At 32.5% G+C, this 26,494-nt stretch overlaps 1 protein-coding gene across 1 annotated transcript in view; it reads left to right on the top strand.

The window, feature by feature from the left end:
* Positions 1-26,494, top strand: part of LOC106458793 (hemicentin-1-like) — a 110,194-nt gene that overhangs the window by 53,501 nt on the left and 30,199 nt on the right. The window contains exons 2-7 of the mRNA XM_022385132.1: positions 10,523-10,852; positions 19,572-19,682; positions 20,731-20,937; positions 23,855-24,151; positions 24,739-25,029; positions 26,342-26,483. Coding sequence (XP_022240840.1) covers positions 10,523-10,852; positions 19,572-19,682; positions 20,731-20,937; positions 23,855-24,151; positions 24,739-25,029; positions 26,342-26,483 — 1,378 coding nt within the window. The remainder of the gene's footprint in view (positions 1-10,522; positions 10,853-19,571; positions 19,683-20,730; positions 20,938-23,854; positions 24,152-24,738; positions 25,030-26,341; positions 26,484-26,494) is intronic.

Below are 26,494 nucleotides of genomic sequence, written 5' to 3'. Positions count from 1 at the left end.
TTGGAGGGTAAGTGAGGATGTTATGAAAGGGATGATGTCTATAACAGAAATTCGTACCCTTCAGTTTTCGCAATGCTCTGATAATGGTGCGCGAATTCTGAAGCACATTGTAGATAAGCTGTAAAGGTAATAACATTTCTAATTTCATGTTCGAAGCTTTTATAGATTAGTGATGATTTACAAATAGATTAAACAGTAGACCTGAAATTTCAAAACAAGGAAATCATTTTAGCTAATATAATTATAATCATTTTAATGTCAAATTTTCAGCCTTCAGTATTCAGTTGATATAATTTGATTTCTAATGACATAAATGTCGTGGGAATTCTAGGATTGAAACAAAGTTATAACATTTCCATCTCATACATATTTAGCTCTAGAATAGTCTAGAAAGTTAAATTTTTTCTTTCTTTCTTTTCCTTTTAGCGATGTTACGTAATTGAAATTTACTTATCAGAATGTACCTAAATATAGGTGATGTTCATTAAGTCTTTAAAATAATGTCACGTTTTTAGTTATAAAACGAATATAATCATACATTTCAAAATTACTTTCGTACGTTATCATTTTATAAGATTTGAAGATATTTAACACTTGAAAATTTGCAGCTAATTATATGGCAAATATCTGTGGAAATCTAAAGTCGTACAGATTGTGAAAGCCATGATAAATAACATAACTAGTAAAAGAAATGAATAACTAATCTGTATAAAACTATTTTGATATAGTTTTATACGGACAGTGAAGTTACTACTACTCTTTCCAATAGTGACATACATTTTCTCATATTTATTAAATTATTATAATTGCCAAGTGGTTAGGGCACTCGACTCGCAATCTGAGGGTCGCGGGTCCGAATCCCCGTCACACCAAACATGCTTGCCCTTTTAGCCATGAGGGCGTTATAATGTGAGGTCAATCCCACTATTCGTTGGTAAAAGAGTAGCCCAAGAGTTTGCGGTGCGTGGTGATGACAAGCTGTCTTCCCTCTAGTCTTACACTGCTAAATTAGGGATAGCTAGCGCAGATATCCCTCGTGTAGCTTTGCGCGAAATTCATAATAAACAAACAACCAAACAATTATTATAATTTCTGGATTACAACAGTTTAGGCTTCTTCAATCCAACGTTGGACCGAAGGAGATATGTGAAATATCGAAACTAGTTTCCATTTAAATTTGGTATTGTTCCGTTATTGTGGATTTAAACTTTGTTGTTAATTACTTTACACGCTATTGTGTATTTACCTATTTTTATATTTTATGCTTCCTTCATGTGGATTTATTATAGTTAACAACTCACTCCAAATATGAGTGCTATACTTCATGTCATGTCTTATTAACACTGTATGAATTAATAAATTAGTCAGCTGATTTGCATTACCAAGCAACATGTGAAACGATGAATTAATTATATTTTATAGAGTACACTTTGTTGATTAATAAACAATGAAAACAAAATAAATCAGAATTATAATTTCATATTCATGCATTATTGTTCTTTTTTCCTAGGAAACCAATAACAAATAAATATTCAATGTAAAACAAACTTTATATGGGACTTCCAGAAACTATAGAAGAATTTATTCTTAAATTATTCCATTTCTTTTTTCCTTGATTTGCTATTATGACTGATTTATGAAGCAACATAAAATATTGACTTTAGTTACACTTAAAAATCAAAACATTAATATTTTGATAATTATGAACGATGTTAAATAAGTGAAGAAAATATATAAATATTTCTGTTGCAGTTAGTTATATCTATATAAATATAACAGTTTGTAATTATATGATTATCGGAAGATTATCAAAATGAAAGACATTTTATGTAATTCTAAAATTAATGTATATAATGGGCTGGTGATGAGGGCGCTTGATACGGAATTTGCAAATTGCGAGCTTGAATCCTATACCCGAACATGCTCGATCTTTCAGCCGTGAGGCATTATAATGTGATGGTAAATCCCACTTTTCATTGATAAAAAATATCCAAAAAGCTGGGATGGATGGTATTGAATAACTACCTTCCCTCTAGTAAATTTAAACTTCTAAATTTGTGGCGCATAGCGGCAGATGGTCTTGGAGCAACTTTCCGCGAAATTCAACAAACAAACTATAATAATATTACTTGTTTGCGACGCATAGAATCTTTAAGCAATTTATTTAGAAGAGTTAAGCTATATATATAAATATATATTGAAAGTTTATGCTTTAACTTTTAATTCAAGAAAAAATTATGTAGAGGATTGATATAAGATGATAAAAACCCTATAACCTGAGCGCTTTTGAAAGGTGGACAACTGGATTGATATTCAACAGGAGTAAAAAATTGAATTTACTAACACAGGTGATAACTGGAGCTTGTATTAACAAATATTTCCAGCAGTAGTAATCACCTGCGTTAATGGAATAGAGAGAGAGAGTACTTTGTCCAGAAACGTTAATGCGTTGCAGTAACTTCAAATTGTACTCCAACATAATATAATGTAAACTGAATGCACCAACATTTGAAAATACAGAATTTTTATCAAGGGGATTAAGTTTTTATCATTTACATTTATCTTACTACGAACATTAGTACCGCTAAATTGAAATCTATGTTATGTTTTTAGATTATTAGTTATACAGCTTAATATCTGTTTTAACGGATTATATACAGTGCTCCAAATAAACTTCTGTTTAATAATAATTTGGATTTATAAAATAGTTCTACAGTGGGCCAACGGTAAGTGTACGAAAGTATAACAATAAAATCCGGGTCTTGTTTTAGTGTGGTAGACAGGGCGTAGATAACCTATGTGCAGCTTTGCGATAAAACGGACGTTCTATAAAATAAGATTTTAACGTTTATTATTTGAAAACAGAATGAATATCTATACATTAATCTACTTTTATAAGTGTGTATGAATACATATATCGTTTTATGTATATTTGATTGAAGTTTGCATGATATTTAATGCACACAAAACATATACATTTAAATTTTTCATGCATGACTGAATAAAACAAATAAAACTTATTTGATGGCCAACTTTGGGCTCCTGTTATAGTGCCAATTGCGATCAGAAGGTCCAAGGTTCGTACCGCGATTCCGCTGAACACGCTTGTCACTTTCAGCCCAGGGTGCGCTATAAAAGTAACAGTTAGCCTTATTATTAGTTCAAAGAGCTAGATAAAGCTTTTATGATTGTTGTTGTTACTGGATAGCTGCCTTCCCTCTGGCCATTAGTTCAAAATTAGGGACGGCCATAACTGATCCCTGGGTGACTGTTCTTATTGTTTAATCCACGTGCTAAGATGAAAATGAAATATTTAATCCATTCTTATCATGTGTTGCTTGGTCTTGAATAACAGTACCACTAGGTCTAGATTGACAGTGCCACATGATGGTAGGTCTAGCATGACAGTACTGTAATGAGCACTATCAGTGAGATAGTCACTCATTAGAAATAGTACTTATTTGAAAATATAAGGAAACAGTCAGTGGCATCACACAGATCACCAACTCGAGGAGATTTACATTAGAAAAATAAACGTAAACGGGTACCCTTTGTTAGTTTCTACAAATATTCATAAAGAATTTAGAACAGCTGTGACCTTTACGTCTCTCCATGTATACTTCATGTAAATTTGATCATTATAAGTAGGCATTACAAACTGTAAATACGGTACAAGTCTCCTCTTCATTTCCTCTAATACTCTCTCTAATTTACTAGGATGTAAGAAGTACGACTCAGCTGCTACGTTTAGTGCTTGCACTGATCTGGCTAATTATGTTCTAATACTCTCTCTAATTTACTAGGATGTAAGAAGTACGAATCAGCTGCTACGTTTAGTGCTTGCACTGATCTGGCTAATTATGTTCTAATACTCTCTCTAATTTACTAGGAGGTAAGAAGTACGACTCAGCTGCTACGTTTAGTGCTTGCACTGATCTGGCTAATTATGTTCTAATACTCTCTCTAATTTACTAGAAGGTAAGAAGTACGACTCAGCTGCTACGTTTAGTGCTTGCACTGCTCTGGCTAATTATGTTCTAATACTCTCTCTAATTTACTAGAAGGTAAGAAGTACGACTCAGCTGCTACGTTTAGTGCTTGCACTGATCTGGCTAATTATGTTCTAATACTCTCTACACTAAATGATAACTGTTATAGATTAATCTGAATTCTTGCATTAACAATCAATGTTTTGGCTCCTGTCTTATAAATATTTTTTCTGTTCTATTCCGGCATGTATTAATTCATAAGTTATGTTTAGTAATGGATTTGATACTTGCTTATTCTCCTGGTCACATTCTTCTAAAGTTTCGTTTATTGAATTCATTTTTGGCATCTTGTTCACCTAGTAAATGAACCTTTCCTTCGATAATTGTCTTTGATTATCTACCCATTTGAAATCGTCTGTTTTTGCGGTATTGAATAAGAACTTTAAAATACTTCTGGAGACATTAATTAATCCAATTTTCTGTATATTTCAATTTGAAATAGTAACACTGTCTTAAATGTCATTTAAGTCTATTAAAATATAATGTACGTCTTCATAATATTTCCTAGCTAACTGTTTATAATTTTCTATAAATCCTTTTTGTGTTACTCTTAATATTTGTCTTATGGAAACACCTCTAGGGGAAAAATGATTTCTTTAAAATTTATTCTTGTGTCTCAGTTAAGGGTTTTCTCAAATAAGTGAAGTTCTGTTATTAGTCAAGTTAAAAACTGAACATACAGAGAAAACGGTTTATTTTTGACAATTTCCATTTATTACCTGATATAATAGAATTTAATTCTTTGACGAATACACTTTTGTTACCATCAGTACCACAATAATTAATGTTTCCTTGATGGCAATAAAATGGAATTTTAGCTTTATCTTCTTTTTCAATCTCAGCTTGTCAATACCTACTTTACAAGTCCACAGACGGAACATATTTACTTTGATCTAACTTATTTAAGGTCTCTTGTATGTTTGTTAATTGAGTCCTTGAAAGTTACTCAATTCAATTTTCTAAAGTTCGTGCACAAACTTTTTTACCATCTTATAAGAATTAACACAACTGGGATTGCATAAGGACTATTATTGTCCTCTTTAACATCTTGTTCAAGTATGTCCTTTATGGATGCTTTTAATTTTACCTGGTGCTTCTCTGGCACTTTATAGGGTCTCTGTACTATAGGTGTATTACTGTTTTACACTATTTTATGTTTCACCATGTTTGGGCAGCTATTAGAATGACCTTTTCTCACAAATATTTCTTTATATTCCCCTAATAAATTCACTAGCCCTTGCTTATGTTTGATCTCCATATCTCCTAATGTAGAATCTCAGTGTATTTCACTTTGTGCACACTTCTTATGAACATCTGTTTATGTTCTGTAACTGCAGCTACTTTCTCTATTATCCTAGCTTTATCTACTAATATATGCTGATGCAATACTACTTTACTCTATTTTATATTTAGAACCTTTATAGGTACTGTATTGCACTTAGACACTTATCTAATACAGAAAGCAATACATACACCTAATTTTTACATTTCTATCAGCTTCTACGTTAGCCTCAATAACAGTTTGACTTCTTTCAGGTGCCTCTGTAACTAATTGATATTGGAGACACACATTCTAACAGACTCTTCTGCTTGGATGGTCTGTTGCATGTCCATAGGGGTAGATTCATCTGAGGGGCCAGTGTAGTTATGCACTTGCCTATGATTCTTTATTTATATTTTATCTGTATTCACTTCATTATTGTTTGTTGCGTTACATCTAACTATTGGTTTTATGCTCATTTCAACTCTTCAGCTACTATTAGTAGGCTTAGTATTTTTCCTCCTCAGTAACACTACCTATATTTTTTTCATGCTTAAATCTACTTTTATACTGAATGTGGCATGTATTGCTATTAAGAGTATCAGTACTATTGTGTTTTGACTTCTGATCCATCACCTCACGAATGTGCTCACTGTCCCTGTTTGGTATCTGTCTACATGACTAATTCAGCATGAAATTACTGTAAGTTTTGACCTTAACATATAAATCTGAAGGTATGGTTTCTTCAAAACGTAAAATCTCCATTTCTATGTGTGGTCTATCTCTGGTAATGGATATATCAATGTCATAATTTCTTAGGAAATCTTGCCTGCTCTAATATTCTTTTTGAATATTCAAGTTTTGAATCTACAGCTTCTATTTGAACAAAATGCTTTCCTAACATTTTAACCGAATGCTATGTTATAGAAGTTAAGATACTTTTTGAAATTTCTTTCCTTTCATTATCCAATAATTTTGGATTTTTTTTTACCATTTATGCACTTAGCAGAGTGGCTGTGTCAGTTAATAACTGACATTCTATGTCCTCTATCTTTAGACTGACTACTGGTGAAATTTTGTTGGCACTATACATACTCAGTCTATCAATCAATACTGTTAAAGTTACTTTTAGTTTTTTTTCGTAATTACAAATGGAATTATTACATTTTTGTAACTTATGCAATCACTTATTTTCTATTGGCCCTCAAAGCTTTTGCTTAAGAGGTTTGTATCTAGTTGTTTTGTAAACTCTCTCTCTTTTTTGGGCAATTACAATTGCAGGATATAGCCGTTTCGTCCACAGTTGAAGCATGCACTTGCTTATGTTCTATTCTAAAAAAGTCTCTAACAGTGTGTCGTTGGATACCACATTTGAAACATTTTCCGTTTGCCAATTTACCTTGCCAATCTGGTCTGTTGTTTCTCATATGTATTGATTGAATGTGGAAAAAACTTGTTTGTTTTTCTAAACTCTTCTCTTGTAGTTACTTCTGTTGAATCTAAGAGCGTTTCTCGTGGATTATTTCTTTCATTCACATTTAAGCCAATTATGTTACCAACTAACGATTTTTCATAGCAAGACCCTGCCATCAAACATATTCGCCCTTTCAGCTGTGGGGGCATAATAATCTGATGGTCAGTCCCTTTGTTTGTTGGTAAATGAGTGGCTTAAGAGATGGCGGTGGGTGGTGTTTACTAGCTGCTTTTCTTCTAGTCCATCGCTGCTAAATTAAGGAAGGCTTGCACAGATAGCCCTCGTGTAGTTTTGCGTGAAATTCCAACCAAACCAAACTCCTAGTAAGATTTAAACTTATCTTGCATCATTAGCTTACTTGGGTGTGTGTAAGCCTCGTTACTGTGCTAGAATGTTTATTTGTTTCATCACATTGTTTGGTGTTTCACATTTTCCGTATTCCCTTAGTAGCCTCTCTCTTAATAGTATAAAATCTTGGGCTAGTCTTAATCCATAGTTTCTCTGCCATCGTTTCTAAAGCTGTTTCTTACGTCAAGGATGCAACCCACTTGACAGCCTTCCCTCTTTGAAAGGACGAGCATGTTTGGTGTGACGGGGATTCGAACCTGCGACCCTCAGTTTGCGAGTCGAGCGCCTTAATCCACCTGGCCATGCCGGCCAATCCATAGTATACTCCAATATTAATAATATTAGCCTGATTATGTCCGTGTTTGTAAGTCTGTCTAGCCTGAATTGTGTGCTGCTTCATCAGTTGCATCTAAACACTTTTAAGACCTTCCTATGGTTTACTATAGAATAATGGAATAGCAACTGTAAAATGTCTAGCTCCTGCTGCCACCTCTTACTTAGCCTGTGTTTTTGTTTTTATCCCCTTTTGTGTCTTAATTTATGCTGTAGCTGTAGCCATATCTAATTATTTTGTCTTATACCCTTATCTTATAATAAACTCTTTTTCTTATTCTTCACAATCTGTCGTTGGTTAATCTAAAATCCAGGAGAAGCTGTACGAATTGGTAATAGGCAATATTGGTGAGACAGTCACCCATTGCAAATAGTATATATTTTACAATACCAGGAATGCAGTCGGTGACGTTTTCATACAGATATCCAACTCGAGGAGACATCCGTGATAATAAGAAATGAGTCAGAGGCTTTTTAAATGTAACACGTACATTTATTAATACTAATGAGAACCTTACATTTTCCAAACATTAGACAATGACAATTATTCACATTTATCAACGTACAATCACACACTCAAGACTGATAGTTAACAAAACTTTAAGACCTTAGTTACAAAACAGAATTATGCTAACTGAGAAGCGGAGAGTTGTATTGGTATGGGCAGGCTAGCAGCTTGGTAGAACCTTACATGCAGGATGACTACCGTTAAGACCTACACAGCTTTTATACATAATTTGTATATGTTAACTTGCTTATTGATATGTGCACATGGCCACCAGTTCATCACAAGAACTCTTGTTTTCATGAGTCCAGTAGCTCGAGGTTAATGACAACTGTAGTTCATTGATAGCCTTGAGTTAGAATGCTCATTTGCTATCTGTTCTTGGCGTCATTACTCTGCCCTTATGTCACCACTTGTCTCTTAGATTTACTTTAAGCTCGTTATTGGAGTCTATATTAACCACGAACTAATGGTCTGTCATTAATTTTCTTGACAGTCTGGTGTAAAGTAGTGATACTTTTCCTAGGTTCTCTTAATGCAAAGCTGCGTCTTTAGATAAATCTGTTGGTTAGTTATGTAATTAGTTAGTTGGACAATTAGTGACATTTGCTAATCAATTAATTGACTACATTCGATTAAGCAATTATTACACTTCTCTTACAACTACCTTGTAGAAGCAAAAAAAAAAAAGAAAAGAAAAAGGTGAGTTGCCCTTATAACTTTTTACAACCACTGTTTTATTTTAACATGGTGTTAATCTTCCTATTTTCATTTACATTTTTAAAGTAAAGTGAGTTGCCCTTATAACTTTTTACAACCACTGTTTTATTTTAACATGGTGTTAATCTTCCTATTTTCATTTACATTTTTAAAGTAAGGTGAGTTGCCCTTATAACTTTTTACAACCACTGTTTTATGTTAACATGGTGTTAATCTTCCTATTTTCATTCACATTTTTAAAGTAAGGGGAGTTGCCCTTATAACTTTTTACAACCACTGTTTTATTTTAACATGGTGTTAATCTTCCTATTTTCATTCACATTTTTAAAGTAATTTTCGATTTACCCGTGGTTTCATATCATAGACCATTTTTAAAGGTCTCCTTCTTTGCATTTTGGGAAAAACGTTATTTTTTTTTAAACTATTTTGTCACACTTTATTTAAAGATAATCTGGACTTTTTCTACTTATGTTTCTGATTGAAATGATCATGTTATTTGTAAAATCTGCTCACTTAAATTTAATTTTATCTCCAAATTGAATCTGCGTGTGAGGCTTGTGAAAAAGTTTGTTTGTTGAATTTTCGCGCAAAGTGCTCAAGAGTGTGTTCTTTGCTAGCGTTCCTAATTTTAATGAGAGAAGGTATCTAGTAATTACCCTTCTTGGACTACTCTTTACCAACGAATATTAGAATTGAACGTCATATTATAACGCTCCTACGGTTAATAGGACGAGCATGTTTGATGAATGTTTCCGTCCTGCAAATTACATTTTAAGTACCCTAACTAGTAAGCCATGTTAGGCCTATGAAGAGTTGAAGTAACCTACTGAGAGCTGGGGTGCTTACATCTAGTTCTAATTATAGTTTTGAATAAATGTAATTTGCTTGTTTGTTTTTAAGCACCAAGCTACACAATGGGTTATCTGTTCACAACGGGAGTCGAAACCTGGTTTTTAGCATTATAAGCCTTCAGACTTTCCGTTGAGCCACTGGAGGGAAATAAATATCGCGTTAAAGCTTGTAAAGTGAGAGAACAATTATTTATGTCTGGGATATAGTAAGTTGTGATCCACAAATGTTTTTGTATTAACAACACAAGTTGTGTTTGCAATTACTGAATGGTAGATTAAGTGTGAAAACTGTGGGCAGAAAAATTCAAAGTTTAATGTTAAATTCAGCTTTATTCAATTTGAGAAGGCAGTAAGCAATACGAACAGTAGATTGAATATTTAATTTCATGCTAACACAAAGTTATTAAGGGTTAAGTACTCCTGAAGTTAATATAATTATCAAGTCTCTAGGCGCATTGTTAATTTAAAGATCATCAGCTCTTCTTTTAACAGTATAACCATACACTTTTGAAAGCTATCTAACTCTTTGTACGCCTCGTAGTTTATAGAATGTTTTAACCAGAGTACCAAAATAATAAATTTCATATATCTATTGATTAATTTGTTTATTCTTAAGAGTTTTATCTTTAAAAAAAACGTTCAGTGTTGACTGAAGGATGAAAACCATTTTCACTGAATACGACAAACAACTTCAGATAAATGTATATTTATTTTATCCGACATTTCGGTTTACGCCTTTTTCAGGGGTGTATAAACGTCACAGGTTATAAAACTGATTTTAAATTATAGTGACCTGCAACATTCATAGACCCTTGAAAAAGGCGTTATCCGAAATGTCGGATAAAATAAATATACATTTATCTGAAGTTGTTTCTCATCTTTAGTGAAAATAGTTTTAAGATTTTTTTATCTACTTTACTTTTACTGGTTATGTTGTTTTTCTCTAATTTGTTAATTCGTATTTTAACACACTTTTTACAGTAGTTATTGCGATATCGGGGTTGAAGACAAGCCTGCCCTGCAACATTACACCAAAAATTGATGACGATTCGCCTGCTCTAGTCCTATGGTATAAGGATAAGTCTCCAACACCAATATACACCCTCGATGCCAGAAAAATTCCCTTTGATCAAGCAAGACATTCTTCCGTGGATCATCTCTCAAGCAGAGCTCACGTCTTAATGACCACGAATCCGCCAGGGTCGTTGGAGTTAGATCCTGTTAGAGAATCCGACGAAGGTGCCTACCGCTGTAGGGTAGATTTCAAGAAAGAGAGGACACGATACACCGACAGCAAATTGAAGGTCATTGGTCAGTGGTTAATACTTGACTATGTTTCCACCGTTTGGGTTGCATTTTACTTAATTACTAAAATATGTGGAGTAGAAAAAATGTTTAATCTCTTACGTATTTTAACACAAAAGATGTATAGAAGGCCATGTAGTAGGGCTAATCCTGTCTTCCTTAATGTAGAAATTTGCCTTTGTTTATTAGGAAATTAATATACGTACCTTGAGTTATGCATTTTGTATTAACTTTTAACTATTTACTCTCCCTCAGTGGTTCTGTGGTAATCACAGACACCACAACACTCACTTTACCTCTATGTAGGTGTTTTTGTGTGTAAGATATCAATTGTTCAGCTGGTTTACAGTAATCACAGACACCACAACAGTCACTTTACCTCTAAATAGGTGTTTTTGTGTGTAAGATATCAATTGTTCAGCTGGTTTACAGTAATCACAGACACCACAACAGTCACTTTACCTCTAAATAGGTGTTTTTGTGTGTAAGATATCAATTGTTCAGCTGGCTTACAGTAATCACAGACACCAAAACACTTACTTTACCTCTATGTAGGTGTTTTTGTGTGTAAGATATCACTTATTCAGCTGGTTTACAGTAATCACAGACACCACAACAGTAACTTTACCTCTATATAGGTGTTCTTGTGTGTATGGTATCACTTGTTCAGCTGGTTTACAGTAATCACAGACATTTATCAGACAATTGTGGATAGACAGAAGCCACACCAAATGATTCAATAGTTTTCTACATCGACTTCTTCATCCCTCGTGCACTAGGTTTGAGACTTTACAGTCTGTTGGTGTGTGTGGGTTGTTTCACTTTCGAGCACGTGACAATATAATCGGTTTTATGTCTTAATTAATGCAGCCTCATAGCAGTTGCAAATAGCAATGATAATTCTCAAATAATCTTCCATAAATGAAATTTGTAGGTTAGTAATTATCATGTCTAGTAGCTTTCACTGTTTTATCCAGCTATTTATTGCTTGTACCACCTAACAAACCTTGAAAGACTTCTGCAGAATGCTGGTTATACGGATTTCGATACCCGTGGTGGGCAGAGCGCAGATAGCCCATTGTGTTGCTTAGTGCTTATTTTGTGCTTTGTGTATATTCCTGAGAAGCTAAAGTTAACCAGTGAAAAGGCACTGATAAATAATATGATATCGCTATAGAACTCGAAGAGGATGAAAAAATATATCCAAATCTAAGTTAACACAAGCAAGATTCAAATTCTGTATTGAAAACAATCAATGGATTAGTGTACGGTATCTTGTGAAACCAGTGTGTGTGTGTGTGTGTTTCTTTTTATAGCAAAGCCACGTCGATCTAGCTGCTATGTCCACTAAGAGGAATCGAACCCCTGATTTTGGCGTTGTAAGTCCGAAGACTTACCGCTGTCCCACTGACGTACTGTAAGATTACCCTTACCTAGGTAACTGTTCTTTACTGTGATTCACATAGGAAGTTTCTTATTAATAGAAATAATAGCTCTCGGCTATCTACAATATGATAAACAGAATGGAGGTTACTTAAACCAGACATTTTGCAAATGGCAAACAGTTAGACATTAATATGACCACTGACTGGCGTTAAGCCAACAATAGATTGTCCAATAAGTCAGCATTTGAAGAGGAAAAAAATATGAATTCCCCGAAATTAAAAACGGAATATGTCAGAAGATAGCGATAATCTAACAGTAACGATTTACTTATTTTTTCGTCATTTTTTTGTATTGTGAAAAGTTTATTCATCTAACAGATTGGGTTTTTTGAAAGTTAAGTAACTGGGATGTGTAATAATGATAAAGATACTTCTAAGGAGGAACCAGTGTTCTGAGGAAGTATGACATTGTTCGTTTGTGAATTGCTTGTTACGGTAATTTCTACAAATATTAGGCTTTTTATAATATGCTAAATTTGCTATTTCCCACAACTAGCTGTTAAAAATTGGCCGATAATGGTGATTTCAATATTCAAAACAGTAAAACGTGTAAAATATTAAAGTTTATTATCTGCCATACTGCTTAAGTGAATCACTATGAGGGTAAACAGTTTGTTAAATGCAATTCAGACACTTTGCTAGCTAGCTGGAAGTCAGAATTATCATTCGTTACTCGGAAATGAAAGATGCAACAGTCAGTCAGATCTCAAAGTGAGTAGTAGTTTGTGAATTACTAGTTTAGTCTTACTTGTTGTGTAAGTAAACGAGCATTACTCTAATAGATAATCTTGTATATGAAGTTAAACTAGATTTGATTAATCAATTTATTTAAAATGTTCATCTTGTTTTGATATCTAAAGTGAAGATTAAAACTTGTTATACTTGACTAAGGAGCTTTCTATAAAATGGATTGCTACAGTTTATTTCCTGCTACATTTTCCAGTAAATTATTAAGCTTGTATTTCTCAGTAAAGCCATGAGTCACCTGTCTATTCCAATTCTGGTAGAATACAGACGGAATATCTACACACGATTAGTTGGAACATAAAATTCCTCAAAGCTATAAAAAATATTTTCAAGCATATCGATTTAAATGAAGTATTTTAGGTATTATTTTTCCGCCTTTTTTTTTATAAACTCAGCTTTCTTACAATGTTAAAATTATTCGTAAGGCAGAGGATTCGTAAGGCATTATTTACAACATTTAATCTAATTAAAATCGAAGGGATTTTTTTTGCAAACTATTGACCTTTTAGATTCTCGTTAATATATTCTTTATTTTTCTTTGCTACTTTTTTTTCCCAAACAAAAAATATGCACCGATTTTATGTTTTCATACCTATTCTTCTGTGCCTCACTGTATTTGTTACTACTCTTATTTTAATTTTCTCCATATGTCTTCTTATATTGCGTATTCTGCCTCTGGGTATATTTGTTTTTTATTATGTGCTCTTTCTTATGTCTTATTCATGTGAATATGTTAATAAATTATTTATGATAATTTCTACAAGTAGTATGAGAAATCTGTAAACAAAACTCCTACGTGAAAGTCACTTATTCTATTTTCTTAAAAGAAAAAACTTGGCACATTGTTAAGTGTATCTGAGGATGTTAATTTTCTTTCTTTATTGGAACTTTGATAAATTGAGAGTGACCATTGCGTTAATGTTTTAAGCAAACCTGTAAGAATAACAGTTGAGAAAATGTAATTGGCTATTTGCAGATGAACGTGTATTTACTCCACACTACTCAGTGTAATAAAGTTCTATCTAACTACTAATTTGGCTGCTTATAAATAATTGGTTGTAACAAGAAAAATAACCTTTCTTGACACTTCCGGACAAAGAATGTGTTCTTGGGCAGAAATAATTTTACTGTCACTCCGGTGGACGCAAATGCATGTTTATAAACTGTCACGTCTTGAAGAAGAGATGTAAATCGTTTAGAAATACATATTATTTATTTTGAAATGGAACTTTAGCCTGTTTGTATTAAAAAATATGTCTGACTTCATAATTATGAAAAATATAAATATATCTCTATGTACAGATACATACTTGTTAGGTTAAATTTACGTAACAAATTTTTACCTGTGTTTAACCTTCACATTGAAAGTTCAATTCACTAATGAAATATAGAATCGAAATATAAATTTAAAACTGAAAAATCTAATTATGTCACAATGTACTTAATTCACAAAAATTGTATAACTTATGGATTACAAGATGAACAAACAAATTTTGAGTCTTCCTTTCACGAGTCAACCTTTTTGAAATTGTATTTCTCTCTTAGTATTCTTTACACTTTTCATTTATATATGATTTTGGATGTTGAATTTAGCCCATTAATTTCAACAGTCAAACGTAGAGCTCGTGCAAAACTCAGCATAAGTTACATGAAAAAATGAAACGTGAATATATACGACAATATGTAAAAATGTTTTGTATTTTTTCTGTTAAGGTATAAACTTAGAAACTAATGGGTTTTAAAGTTTGTTTAAACAATAATAATCCCAACTTGAGTGTAGTTAATTTTATTATTTTGAGAACTTCATGTGTGGTTTAATAAGTTGTAATTTTCAAGGCAGTAGATAAAATTAAGAGAATTAGATAAATAACAAATCCCTAACTGCACAGCTGCTAGCAAACCTGATCCAGTGTTAAGAAAGAGTTTGACACCCTTTTCTGTGCTTTGCTTGTAATAATTAGCGGTTACACCATAGTAACATGTCTTGTGGGTAGCCATTTGTAGTTAAGATGTAATGTCATGGAAGGAGAATTTAGACCCTATACTCTTCTGTAACCATTACCCCAAAAGTCTTCTAAACGTTTTCTAGATGTATATATTTTCAATTTTTAACACGAACATCTTTAATGATAAATAGGTTTTTTTGATAGATTGTTTAGCCTGTTGTAGAAACACAATTATAGAGGACGACGTTGCCGTTCATTCAACCAAATTTCATGATAAGTAACCATGCATAATATAACTCCAATAAAAAATCAACATTATGCTGAATAATTATTTAACATTCTTAAATAACAAATACAGGGAATTTAATCTTTTTTTTTATCATCCTCCCCTTTCTTGATAAATCTTATTGCTATGTAATATAACATCCTCGTAAAAGTGTAAAACACACCCCTTATTATGTTTTGAAGTTTTGATATTAATTGGTTTTTCAGAGCGATGTTCCCGAGCTCGGTCATTGCTTGTCTTTCTTCTTTATGCTTTTAGCTTTGAGAAGCACCGAAACCATCAGCTTGGAAATAGCTCCGTGAAGTCAAAACCTTTATATAATAATAACATAGTGTTTCAGACTATCGAGGAAACTGCAGGGTTAAAGATAGGGGTTACTTAAACAATTTTAAATACTTTAAACGAGCTTTCATTACGATTAGGTGGAAAACATTTTTGTAGGTTTGAATCTGCAAAACTAAGTCAGAAACACTGATTAATAAAACTAAAACGATATATATATATAACTTTACTACTAAATAACATTCTTATCTATCATAAACAAACCTTACGAACTTACGATCTTGCTGAATCATTCAATAAGAAGTTCTGAGTGGTTCTTGCCGAGCTTCTCTCGTAAATAAACCTTAAGATTTTAGGATCTTCTTGAATATTTCTATAGAGAAACTCATATTTAAAATCCTTAAGAGTTGTTTGAATTGATCGTTTAAAAATATTCTTTGTTTTATAAATATACTTTTTTTAATTTTTATCTAGCTATAAATACGCAATGTTCTATGAAATACATCACTTAAGTATGTTGGTTCTATCTCAGCAATTATAAATAATATATTTTTGAAGTCAACGAAAAAGGCATGAAATTATGGAAACCGCTGTTTGTCTCATTTTGTAATTTTGGATAAAGAAATCAAAAGTAAATCTATTTAATCTTTATATGCTTTTTTTTTACTTAATATTTGGGGTTAAATTATGCAAGGAAGTGAAATATTTTATAATATTTGGGGTTATACTACGCGAGGAAGTGAAATATTTTGTAATATTTGGGGTTATACTACGCGAGAAAATGAAATATTTTATAATATTTGGGGTTATACTACACGAGGAAGTGTAATATTTTAGTCTTAGGCAATTCTAAAGTTGAGTTTAACACATTAAAAAAAGATAAAGACATATTAGCCTAAAGTGTTCCACTTAAATTCTGGAGAGAAAAGGAGACTGTCGTCCCAAGATATGGATTGCATAATCTATTACTGGTTGTCCTTGTTTTATTAAACTGGAATACAATTACTAATCTGACATACATTTATCATTAAACGATGCCTCTTGAATCTGTAACATACATATCTTTAAATATAATGATAAATTAAGATATATTTGACTAACATCTGTTTCACATTTATCATCATATTATGAAAACAGATAAGTTACCAGTCTTGTCTGACGAATTACAAATATTACTACATGATATGTTGTTTCATTGACAACGTCATCAAATGTGAATTATACATGTATATGCCAAACAAATGTAATGCCATTTCGCCATCTATTTCTTTATAAGTATTAAACAGCACGATCTCTGTTAGAAAAGTGTCCTTGTAAACCCCTATTTTAAAATATGCAGCTTATTTCCACGGATTTAGTATAATCGTAATGAATCAACGAAACAAATGTTAAGAACAACAACAACAACAAAAAACAGCTATTATCATTTCTTGTTTGTGGCTCATAACGTGCAACTTGTGTAAGAAAAAAGTTGTTTAATGTAAAAAATGTTTTTTTAATGAGAAAGCTTTATTTATTTATTATTATAAAATGAGACAAGTCTGATTAGTTATAAAACAGTTATATGGGAAAGTGAAAAACAATAAAAGACAAATTACAACTTTCTCAAACAAGACTTGTTTTATGACTGGTTATATGGGGAGAGTGAAAAAAAAAGAAAAGACAAATTACAACTTTTTCAAACAAGACTTGTTTTATGACTGGTTATACAGGAAAGTGAAAAACGAGAAAAGACAAATTACAACGTTTTCAACAAGTCTTGTTTGTTATATTATTATCAGGCACAAAATACGAGTGGGTGCTAGGGAATTAAACCTGAAAATACAAAAATGTAAGTGAATCAGTCATAAAGCAGCTGGAATACCATTGTTGAATAAATATAGTGTGAGTGGTATCAGGCTGTTTGTAGAAGTTTGTTGAAATTTTGATCAATAGAGCTTCCTTGATTCTCTTTCAGTTTTCCTTAGACATTATGTGAAAATAATGAGAGAAGATTTTATTACTAAAGTTCTGTTTACGTTGAAAGATGTGAAAAAGGTCCATGATTGTACTTGTTTATAGGGTACTGAGTTTTCACCCACGTAGCTTGATGTACAGTCCTGGCATTCGGTTTCATAAACAACCTTACTATTATGGTTATCTTGGAACTTGTTAGATAGAATATTTCCTACTTTTGTACCGGGAGTAAAATTAAATTTAACATTTACACTAATATTGTGTGTTTTACACAGACGAAACCATAATCTTTTTGGTGCGTGAAAAAGACCGGGAATGTAGGTTAAAGAGCAACTGTTGGTGTCTTTTCTTAAGTTGATATTATCACGGACATCATATTGTGCATACCTACGAATGTTAGTAAATGTGTTTTCGACGTTAGTTTTAGGAAATTTGTTAATGCAAAGAAAACAGGAGTTTAAATGTTGGAATTCTGAATTCCAAATGTTTTGGAAATTTCAAATAATTGTAGCATTAGAAATTAAAATTTTAAAATGCCTGTTTTTAATAGGTGAGATGATGTGAATTCCAAGTTATGTACAGGTGAGTTTGGTAACTATTCGCGGAGAAGTTTGACTTGACCTATGTATAAGGACGTTGTTAAGAAATGATAAAGTTTTATGTGTTTCTTGTTTTTCTATAGTGAATCTTTATAAAAAACAATATCACAAGCTTCTTGGACATCGACTATCACCAAGAGAGAAATGACGTCATAACTGAACACATCAAAAGTTGGATCAAAATGTTGAATCTTTTACATAAATAATCTTAAAAAAGGCTTAGAACAACTTACAACACACAACATTCGAAATTATGTCTCCTGAAAGGTTGACGATTTACTCATTACGGTAGTCTCAGCACTAAAGTTGAAGGCTTACAATGGCAAAATTCAGAGTTCGATCTCTGCAGTGGGCACATTATTGTGTAGCATTGTGCTTGACAACAAAAAGGAAAAGAAAAACAACAACTCTGAAATGAACCAATTTTCATAAAACATAGATTTGTGTTAAAATCCTCAAATACCCTCTAAAATAATTTTCATAAAAATATTATCAGGCTCGTCAGTTTTTCTGTATACAACCAAAAAGGGAGACTCCCGAAAAATATGATTGCTGTAATTTTTCATGCATTTTCTTTAAACATTAATAAAATTCCTTATTGACTGTTAACACTATTAATAGTATTTGTTACACGTTACTTAGATTATTTTATTCCCAAGTATAATTTTTTATTTTACTTGAATATACTGCTTAATATAATACAAGCTAAAGTATATATAACTTTAATTGCTAAAATTATATTTAAACTTATAATTATTAGACAGTATTTTCTCCTCAGTAGACATACATACAAAGCTACTAGCTGAATTAATATAGGGTATGTAGGTACACAAAGGATATTAAGGACATGTATTATTTGATGGTGAAATATTTAAACATTGGAGATCATGTTTTGTGTGTGTGTGATTGGGTATTGTTATTCATGTAATCTGTCGTCGTTTTGATGAGGAAATAAGTTTATATGCACTTCGTAAATGTTATTATAGCACTTTCTTCTTCTTAGTGTTTTATCAGAAGCTTACTTATGAGACGTGTAATTACAGCACACTAAATACTAGGAAGAGGATTACGTTTTGTTTTCGTTATGCAGTAAGTGTATCGCTGATAGATTAATGCGTAATATATATGCTTATTTTTGTAAAATGCCTAAATCGTTCATTATTATTCCGCACTATTATGTGGCGCTGCATGTCCTTCTGTGTTATTAGTTGGTGCTTCATTGTCTTTTGAATTTACATTCGCAGGTCACAATTTGTGTTTAATAACATCAAACATAATTCATTTTGTATAATATCTTACAAGTTAGGTTTCCGCTACTATATGTAATATTACGAATATGTATGTTACATTTCTTTTTATGATTCTAGTGCTAAACGAAACTTATAATAAGTGGCTTATAATGGTGATAAGTTGATTTAACGTGTACCAAATGAGAAACTAGTTAGTTTGTTTATGTTTTTTCAGTCCCGCCAGAAAAACCGGTAATCAACAATGAGAAAGGACAGGTGTTAAGAAGCCTGATTGGACCATACAACGAAAGGGACAGACTTGTTCTCCGATGTGAAGCGGAAGGAGGTAGTAATCTTTAACACCTCTTTGATAGCACAATAGGAATCACGTAATAGTGGTGATGTTATAGTTCAGATAGTGATACAACGGTACAGATTTAAGAACGTGCGCTAAACTCAACTTATATTCATATTGTCCTGAATACATAGCACGAGAAAAATGTTTTCTTAAGAGATTAGAACGAGGAACTCCGTATTGTTTGCTACAGATCTTAGTAAACCAATTTCATACATTGAATTTGCGAAAAAGAAGCCATTCTTTCACTTGTTATATCAAAACGAGATATGTTTTTCTTTTCGACAGAGTATTTCACATCACAAGTGTTACCTTTACAAGTAATGTCTCCAAAATGGTTTATGATGTAATGAACAATAACTTCAAAACTTGGTGATCTCTAAGACATTATATTTTACTCTTATCTAAAATCATAAACCTTTTTCGGTAGTACTGAATGAGGTTTATTTAGGAAACAGCTGTTATACAAATATGATATAAATATGGTTTTAAGGTAAAATTATATATTATTTCTGGAAACTAATAATTCACAGTACGTGTATCATCAAGTAGCTGTTACTAAATAAAGATTTGGGTTAACAGAAGGTCGTTACAAAGTTTTGCATATTGATGATATTATAGTAATGAATAGAACTGTAAACGAAGTATGATAAGCAGCATAAAAAAATAATTAGGCTTAGTATGTGACTGTAACTATAGAAATAATTCGATTTAACAATATAATGTGAATTTATTTTAAACTAAGTTATGAGAGTTTGAAATGAATGTTAATTATATGGTTGTAAAACATGTAGAGCTAAAGACGAATCACTTTAAGTTTTTGTTGCGGAAAGATTTTTTCGTCTAGAATGCCATCTTCCGATTTTAAATTAGCTTTCATTTCTAAAGTACAATCAAACCGGATAATGACGAATAAGACTTCAAGCAATTCAACACTTACAAACGTTAGTAATCACGAATGGGACTTTTATTAATGGCAATAAGCAATTATTTACGTATAACTTGTTACTTTATGTTTTATATGTCATGTGTTTATTAGGAAATCCTTCACCCTCACTGACTTGGTGGAGAGAGTCTGTTTTATTGGATGATACCTACGTCCACGTAACAAATGAGAGAAAAGTAGTCAACGAGTTGAGCATTAATTCTTTACAGAGGCATGACCTGATGGCTGCTCTGAGTTGTCAAGCAAAAAATAACAACATTTCTAAACCTCTAACTACAACTGTCACTGTCGACATGAACTGTGAGTAAGATTGTTTACAAACATTTTTACAAGTATCGAGGAGATTAAAAAGTTTTGTATTATATGAGGCAACAATACAAACAATCTCTTACCATCATTTTCACGGGTAAAACTTCACGCATTGGAACAAAATTAAAATGTCTGGTGCTTGTTTCATTAAATTCACAAAAATACTGCAGTCACAGAACAAATATTTGTTAAACTCGGACTGTCAGTGTTCAGGAAGTGGAGAAATATTCTGCTATATCCTGTATTCTTCCTTATTAAACTTGGACTGTCAGTGTTCAGGAAGTGGAGAAATATTCTGCTATATCCTGTATTTTTCCTTTTTAAACTTGGACTGTCAGTGTTCAGGAAGTGGAGAAATATTCTGCTATATTCTGTATTTTTCCTTGTTAAACTTGAACTGTCAGTGTTCAGGAAGTGGAGAAATATTCTGCTATATCCTCGTATTCTTCCGAGTGCTAGAATATTATTATAAAAATAAGTTTTCCAAATCAATTTAAAATTATAACTAGCATTTTATAGACACAACTCGGCTGCAAATTGTGTACTCACAAACAAGGTAGAATACAGAACATCTTTAAATGTTGTACACTTAGGTTTTGGTTTCGGATGTCCGTAGATATTCAGAATGTACATATTCCATACAAAGTTCTACTATTATGTTATACCAAGGATGCTTAGATTTTATTTCCTTTTGGATCAAAATAACAATCAACAAACGCACACCAATAGTGTTGATAATGTAGACGGCTATACATTTCAACAAACACATACCAATAGTATTGATAATGTAGACGACTAGACATTTCAACAAACACATACCAAGAGTATTGATAATGTAGACGACTAGACATTATAACAAACACACACCAAGAGTATTGATAATGTAGACGACTAGACATTATAACAAACACATACCAAGAGTATTGATAATGTAGACGGCTATACATTATAACAAACACATACCAAGAGTATTGATAATGTAGACGACTAGACATTTCAACAAACACATACCAAGAGTATTGATAATGTAGACGACTAGACATTATAACAAATATATATACCAAGAACATTGTCAATGTAGATGACAAGACATGCCAACAATCCCACACCAAGAACATTGATAATGTAGATGACAAGACATGCCAACAATCCTACACCAAGAACATTGATAATGTAGATGACAAGACATGCCAACAAACTCACACCAAGAACATTGATAATGTAGATGACAAGACATTATAACAAACACATACCAAGAACATTGATAATGTAGATGACAATACATGCCAACAAACCCACACCAAGAACATTGATAATGTAGATGACAATACATCTCTTCTGAATGTCCCGTTATTAATTACGATACATTTCCTTGATAGTTTAGAGAGCTTCATCCTACTGACATTGTAAATACAGGTGTTACGTTAACCTAACTGCTGGAAGAACATTATTTGTTTGGAAGTAGCGTCCACACACGGCTGCCTAGGTCTATATGTAAAATGGAGAAATACTTTAAGTGAAACTAACGTCGAATAAATAAAAGGAAATATCTTCATTTGCTAAATCATATTCAAACATATCCAATATATGTTGTTGTTTTTTTTGCCTAACTTATTCAACATGTTAATTCTCGGGAAAATATGAGGCAATCAAAATAAATTAAATCATGAATATGCAACGCTAATAACATGTCGGCACTTCTATACCATATATCGCTTCTAGTTTCATATCGCAGCACATAGAAGTTAATGTAACAACTAATACTTCCACCACTGCTATATGAAACTGCTCATTTTCAAGCACAATCAACTTGTCTGAAAATATAAATGTACACTACCCAGAACCAATAATCAGAATGTTCTATATTCTAGTTGTAAAAAGGCACAATTATGGGTATTAAACAATGCCAGTGACCTCTCTCCTTCCCTAAGTTAGTTTCTATGTAAACAAATGTCAAATGTCAAAAATATTCATACAGAAGCACTACATCCACAACATCATTAAACATGCTCATATTAAAACACTACATGTACATTCGTGCGTCCTCTTCAGACTCACGCTGTCTTCTGGCAGGAAAAACTTCCTGATCTCCTGTGTCCTTAAGAGAGTTCCAATATTAGGAGTCACGTAGGCATTTGTTGACCAATATTGCCTGATATCAGACTTCTGACAGTTTGTTCCGTTTACTGTGTTTTTTTTCACTAATTGCTGTACATGATATTGTGTTCTTTTATTATTACTACACGCACAATATCACTAAACATGCACATAAAAAACACTGTTCGTATAAAATACTGAATGTACAACATTATTAAACATGTTCATATAAAAACACTGAATGTACAACATTATTAAACATATTCATATAAAAATACTGAATGTACAACATTATTAAACATGTTCATATAAAAACACTGAATGTACAACATTATTAAACATATTCATATAAAAGTACTAAATGTACAACATCAGTAAACATGTTCATATATAAACATTCCATGAACAACATAATTAAACTTGCCCATATAAAATCACTAAATGTTCAACATCATTAAACATCCTATCTACAAAATATTCTAAAATAGATAACAACGAATAATATTATTTTGTGTGTATATTGATATATAGTTCTAACAATAAGAAACGCATGCGTTTAGTGTGCTATGTAAGTGTGCCGAAATTCAAAGCGTTAAATAACGATGTCAAACTTTGGTAAAATACAAATATATCCTTGGTTATTTATAAAAAAGGGTAAGGAGAAATGGAATTCGTTGCATTTATTTAAACATATTAGCTTACAGTTACACACACACACACTTATGATTGACTCATTCCTTTTAGCTGTTATTAAGGTTCTTTGTTTTGTAAGTTCATTCCAGAAAATAATGCTTTTCCCACTGTTTCTTAGTTAGACCTCTGGTAGTAGAAGTACAAACTGAGGACCAGATCTTTTCAGCTGGACGGTCTACCCAGATAGTCTGCAAGGCTGTTGGTTCTCGACCTGCCGCAGTGATTACTTGGTGGTCTGGGGAAACACGATTGAAGAACACTAAGGCCTCCGTGTCGGTTGACGGCAATGTCACTACCAGCTATCTAGCCTTCTGTCCGTCTTCGGAAGATGATGGAAAAACCATCATCTGTCGCGCCGAAAACCCTTTCATAGCAGACAGTGCAGTTCAAGAAGAAAAGATATTGACAGTTTATTGTGAGTTTTTTAGCTCTATTGGTGATAGATCGATAGGGATATTTTACTTTATGTGTTGATATCCATGCTATATTGAGAAATAGTAGACTAATCAAAATATATAAGTAATCGAAAAAAATAAACCACTTTTGTTTATCAAAGCTACATTTTGCATAAGATTCTTGTTATGTAAAATCTATGGAAGACACAGTCAGTGAGGGAATTGTTTTATTTGAAATTATGTTAGAGAGAGAAACGTATGATCAACCGTTGTTAAGTTACACTGATAATTTGTTATTAAAAAATTCTGATCGCGATGCAGTCTAGTCTAGTGAATATTACAAATAATGAAGCAGAAAAGTTAACGCTATTTAAATGACATATCCACTTCTAACATAATATTACTAATGGAACTTCTATGAGGGTGGCATAGTTTCGTGTTATTGAAACCTTCGATATAAAATGTATTTTCGCATAGGATAACAATATAAGATATAAGTTTACAGTTTAGTTAAACTGTTTTGTATTTTTATACCACGTATAAAACATAAACAATGACAAGGCTTTTACCTAACCTTACAAAAGCTTATGATCTCTGCTTCTTTCAGATGTACCAAAAGTGAACGTTAATATCCCCAGACACCTGACTGATGCAGTTGTAAAGAGGGGGCATGATATATTTTTTGAATGCCACGCCATTGCCAATCCTCCGGTATCAGAAATCGGTTGGATGTTTGAAGGAAGAGAGCTTCATACAAACAAATCTGAGGGAATTATTGTCACCAACCACTCTTTAGTACTCCAGGGAGTTACTCGAAACAAGAAAGGACTCTACACGTGCGTTGCAACAAACGTAGAAGGAAAAGGGGAGAGTGAGCCTGTGCTGTTGCGTATTCAATGTAAGTAGATAGGATCTCGCTATTGAAATGTTCCAACGATCCAAACAGCCGTAACAGCCACACTAGTGTATACATATGCAGATCATGACTGGAGACTATACAAATCTATGTGTGGTCGTACAGCTGAGGATAAAGGCGTGCATGTTCTCCCTTGCGTATGTGCACAAACTGACAAGTTATATACAGAAGAAAGAATAAGGACTGATAACGTGATACTTGAGCTGTAACAATACACTGTTAAAGCTGTAAACATGCAGTGTTTAAGTGTTTTTACTCTATGCAGTACACATTACTCTCTGTTATGATCACGCATGCGCTTGTAACAGGACTGAATGTAATGAAAATCCTAAGAGATTACTCACATTCTTTATAATGTTAATGTGGAAACTTGTGCTGCAGATAACTACTTCTGATTTGCCTTAAATATAGTAGTAGTTAGCGTGTTCAGACTATGAATCTCGAGGTTCATGTTTTGCGGCCTGTTCCGAACTTTAGAAACCTTAGTTGTTATAAGACTGACGATCAAATTCCATTATTCGGTCAGAAAATAGTAGCGTAAGAGTTGGCAAGTGAGGATTTTAACTAACTGCCTTCCTTCTAATATATTGATTCAAGATTAGAGATAGCTGTGTGTAAATAGCCTTTTGTATAGCTTTGCCCGAACATTCTGAACAAAATATGGAAACAAATAAATAAATACAGAAGTCAGAAATATTTTTTAACTCTTACAGTTTAAACGTTATCAGATAATCCTGGAAACAAGCTTGTTCGAACAGTTATTCATTAAAAAAAACATTTTTTGCAAACACCCCAATACAACAGAATTACAACTCACAAACACTTGTTAAAAAATAGGGATGACAAATATTTGTTTTAGAATAAAGCTACATAATGGACTATTCGAGATTTCTTCGCCATTGGTATTGAACCCCGAACTTCACTATTAGAAGCGCCGTAGCTTGCTGCTGAGCCATCGGGAGAATGAACAATAAAGAGGAAATAAAAGGCTAAAATGTCTCTTAACAATACTTTGCCCTTGTTCTAAGAAACAGATAATGTATATATATATATATATATACTATTATTTCCCATTGAAACGCTTATTTAAATTAAGCAAAATATATTTCTTTGAAACTTACTTTATTTTAGTATAAATATATGGCTTAGATCTAGGCATGTAACTGAAGTATGGTTATGGTTCTCCACTGCATTGTTTTCGAGCTAATTTTTTATCTCTTTATTCTTTTGTATAGATAATTTTAAGATTAAAATCATATGACGGTTTTCCTTCAATTTTTTTATTTTTTTCCAGTTCCTCCGGTCTGTAAATCGAAGCAGAAGGTTTACGGAGCGGTACTCGACGAGCCTGTTACTATTTACTGTGACGTCGATGCAGAACCGCCCGAAGTAAAGTTTCGATGGTCGTTCAATGGCTCCAAAGATGCTGAGGACACATTGACTTTCG

The sequence above is a fragment of the Limulus polyphemus genome, unplaced genomic scaffold, assembly GCF_000517525.1.
Source record: "Limulus polyphemus unplaced genomic scaffold, Limulus_polyphemus-2.1.2 Scaffold516, whole genome shotgun sequence".
Lineage (NCBI taxonomy): Eukaryota > Metazoa > Arthropoda > Merostomata > Xiphosura > Limulidae > Limulus > Limulus polyphemus.
This window is presented reverse-complemented; position numbering and strand designations above follow the sequence as displayed.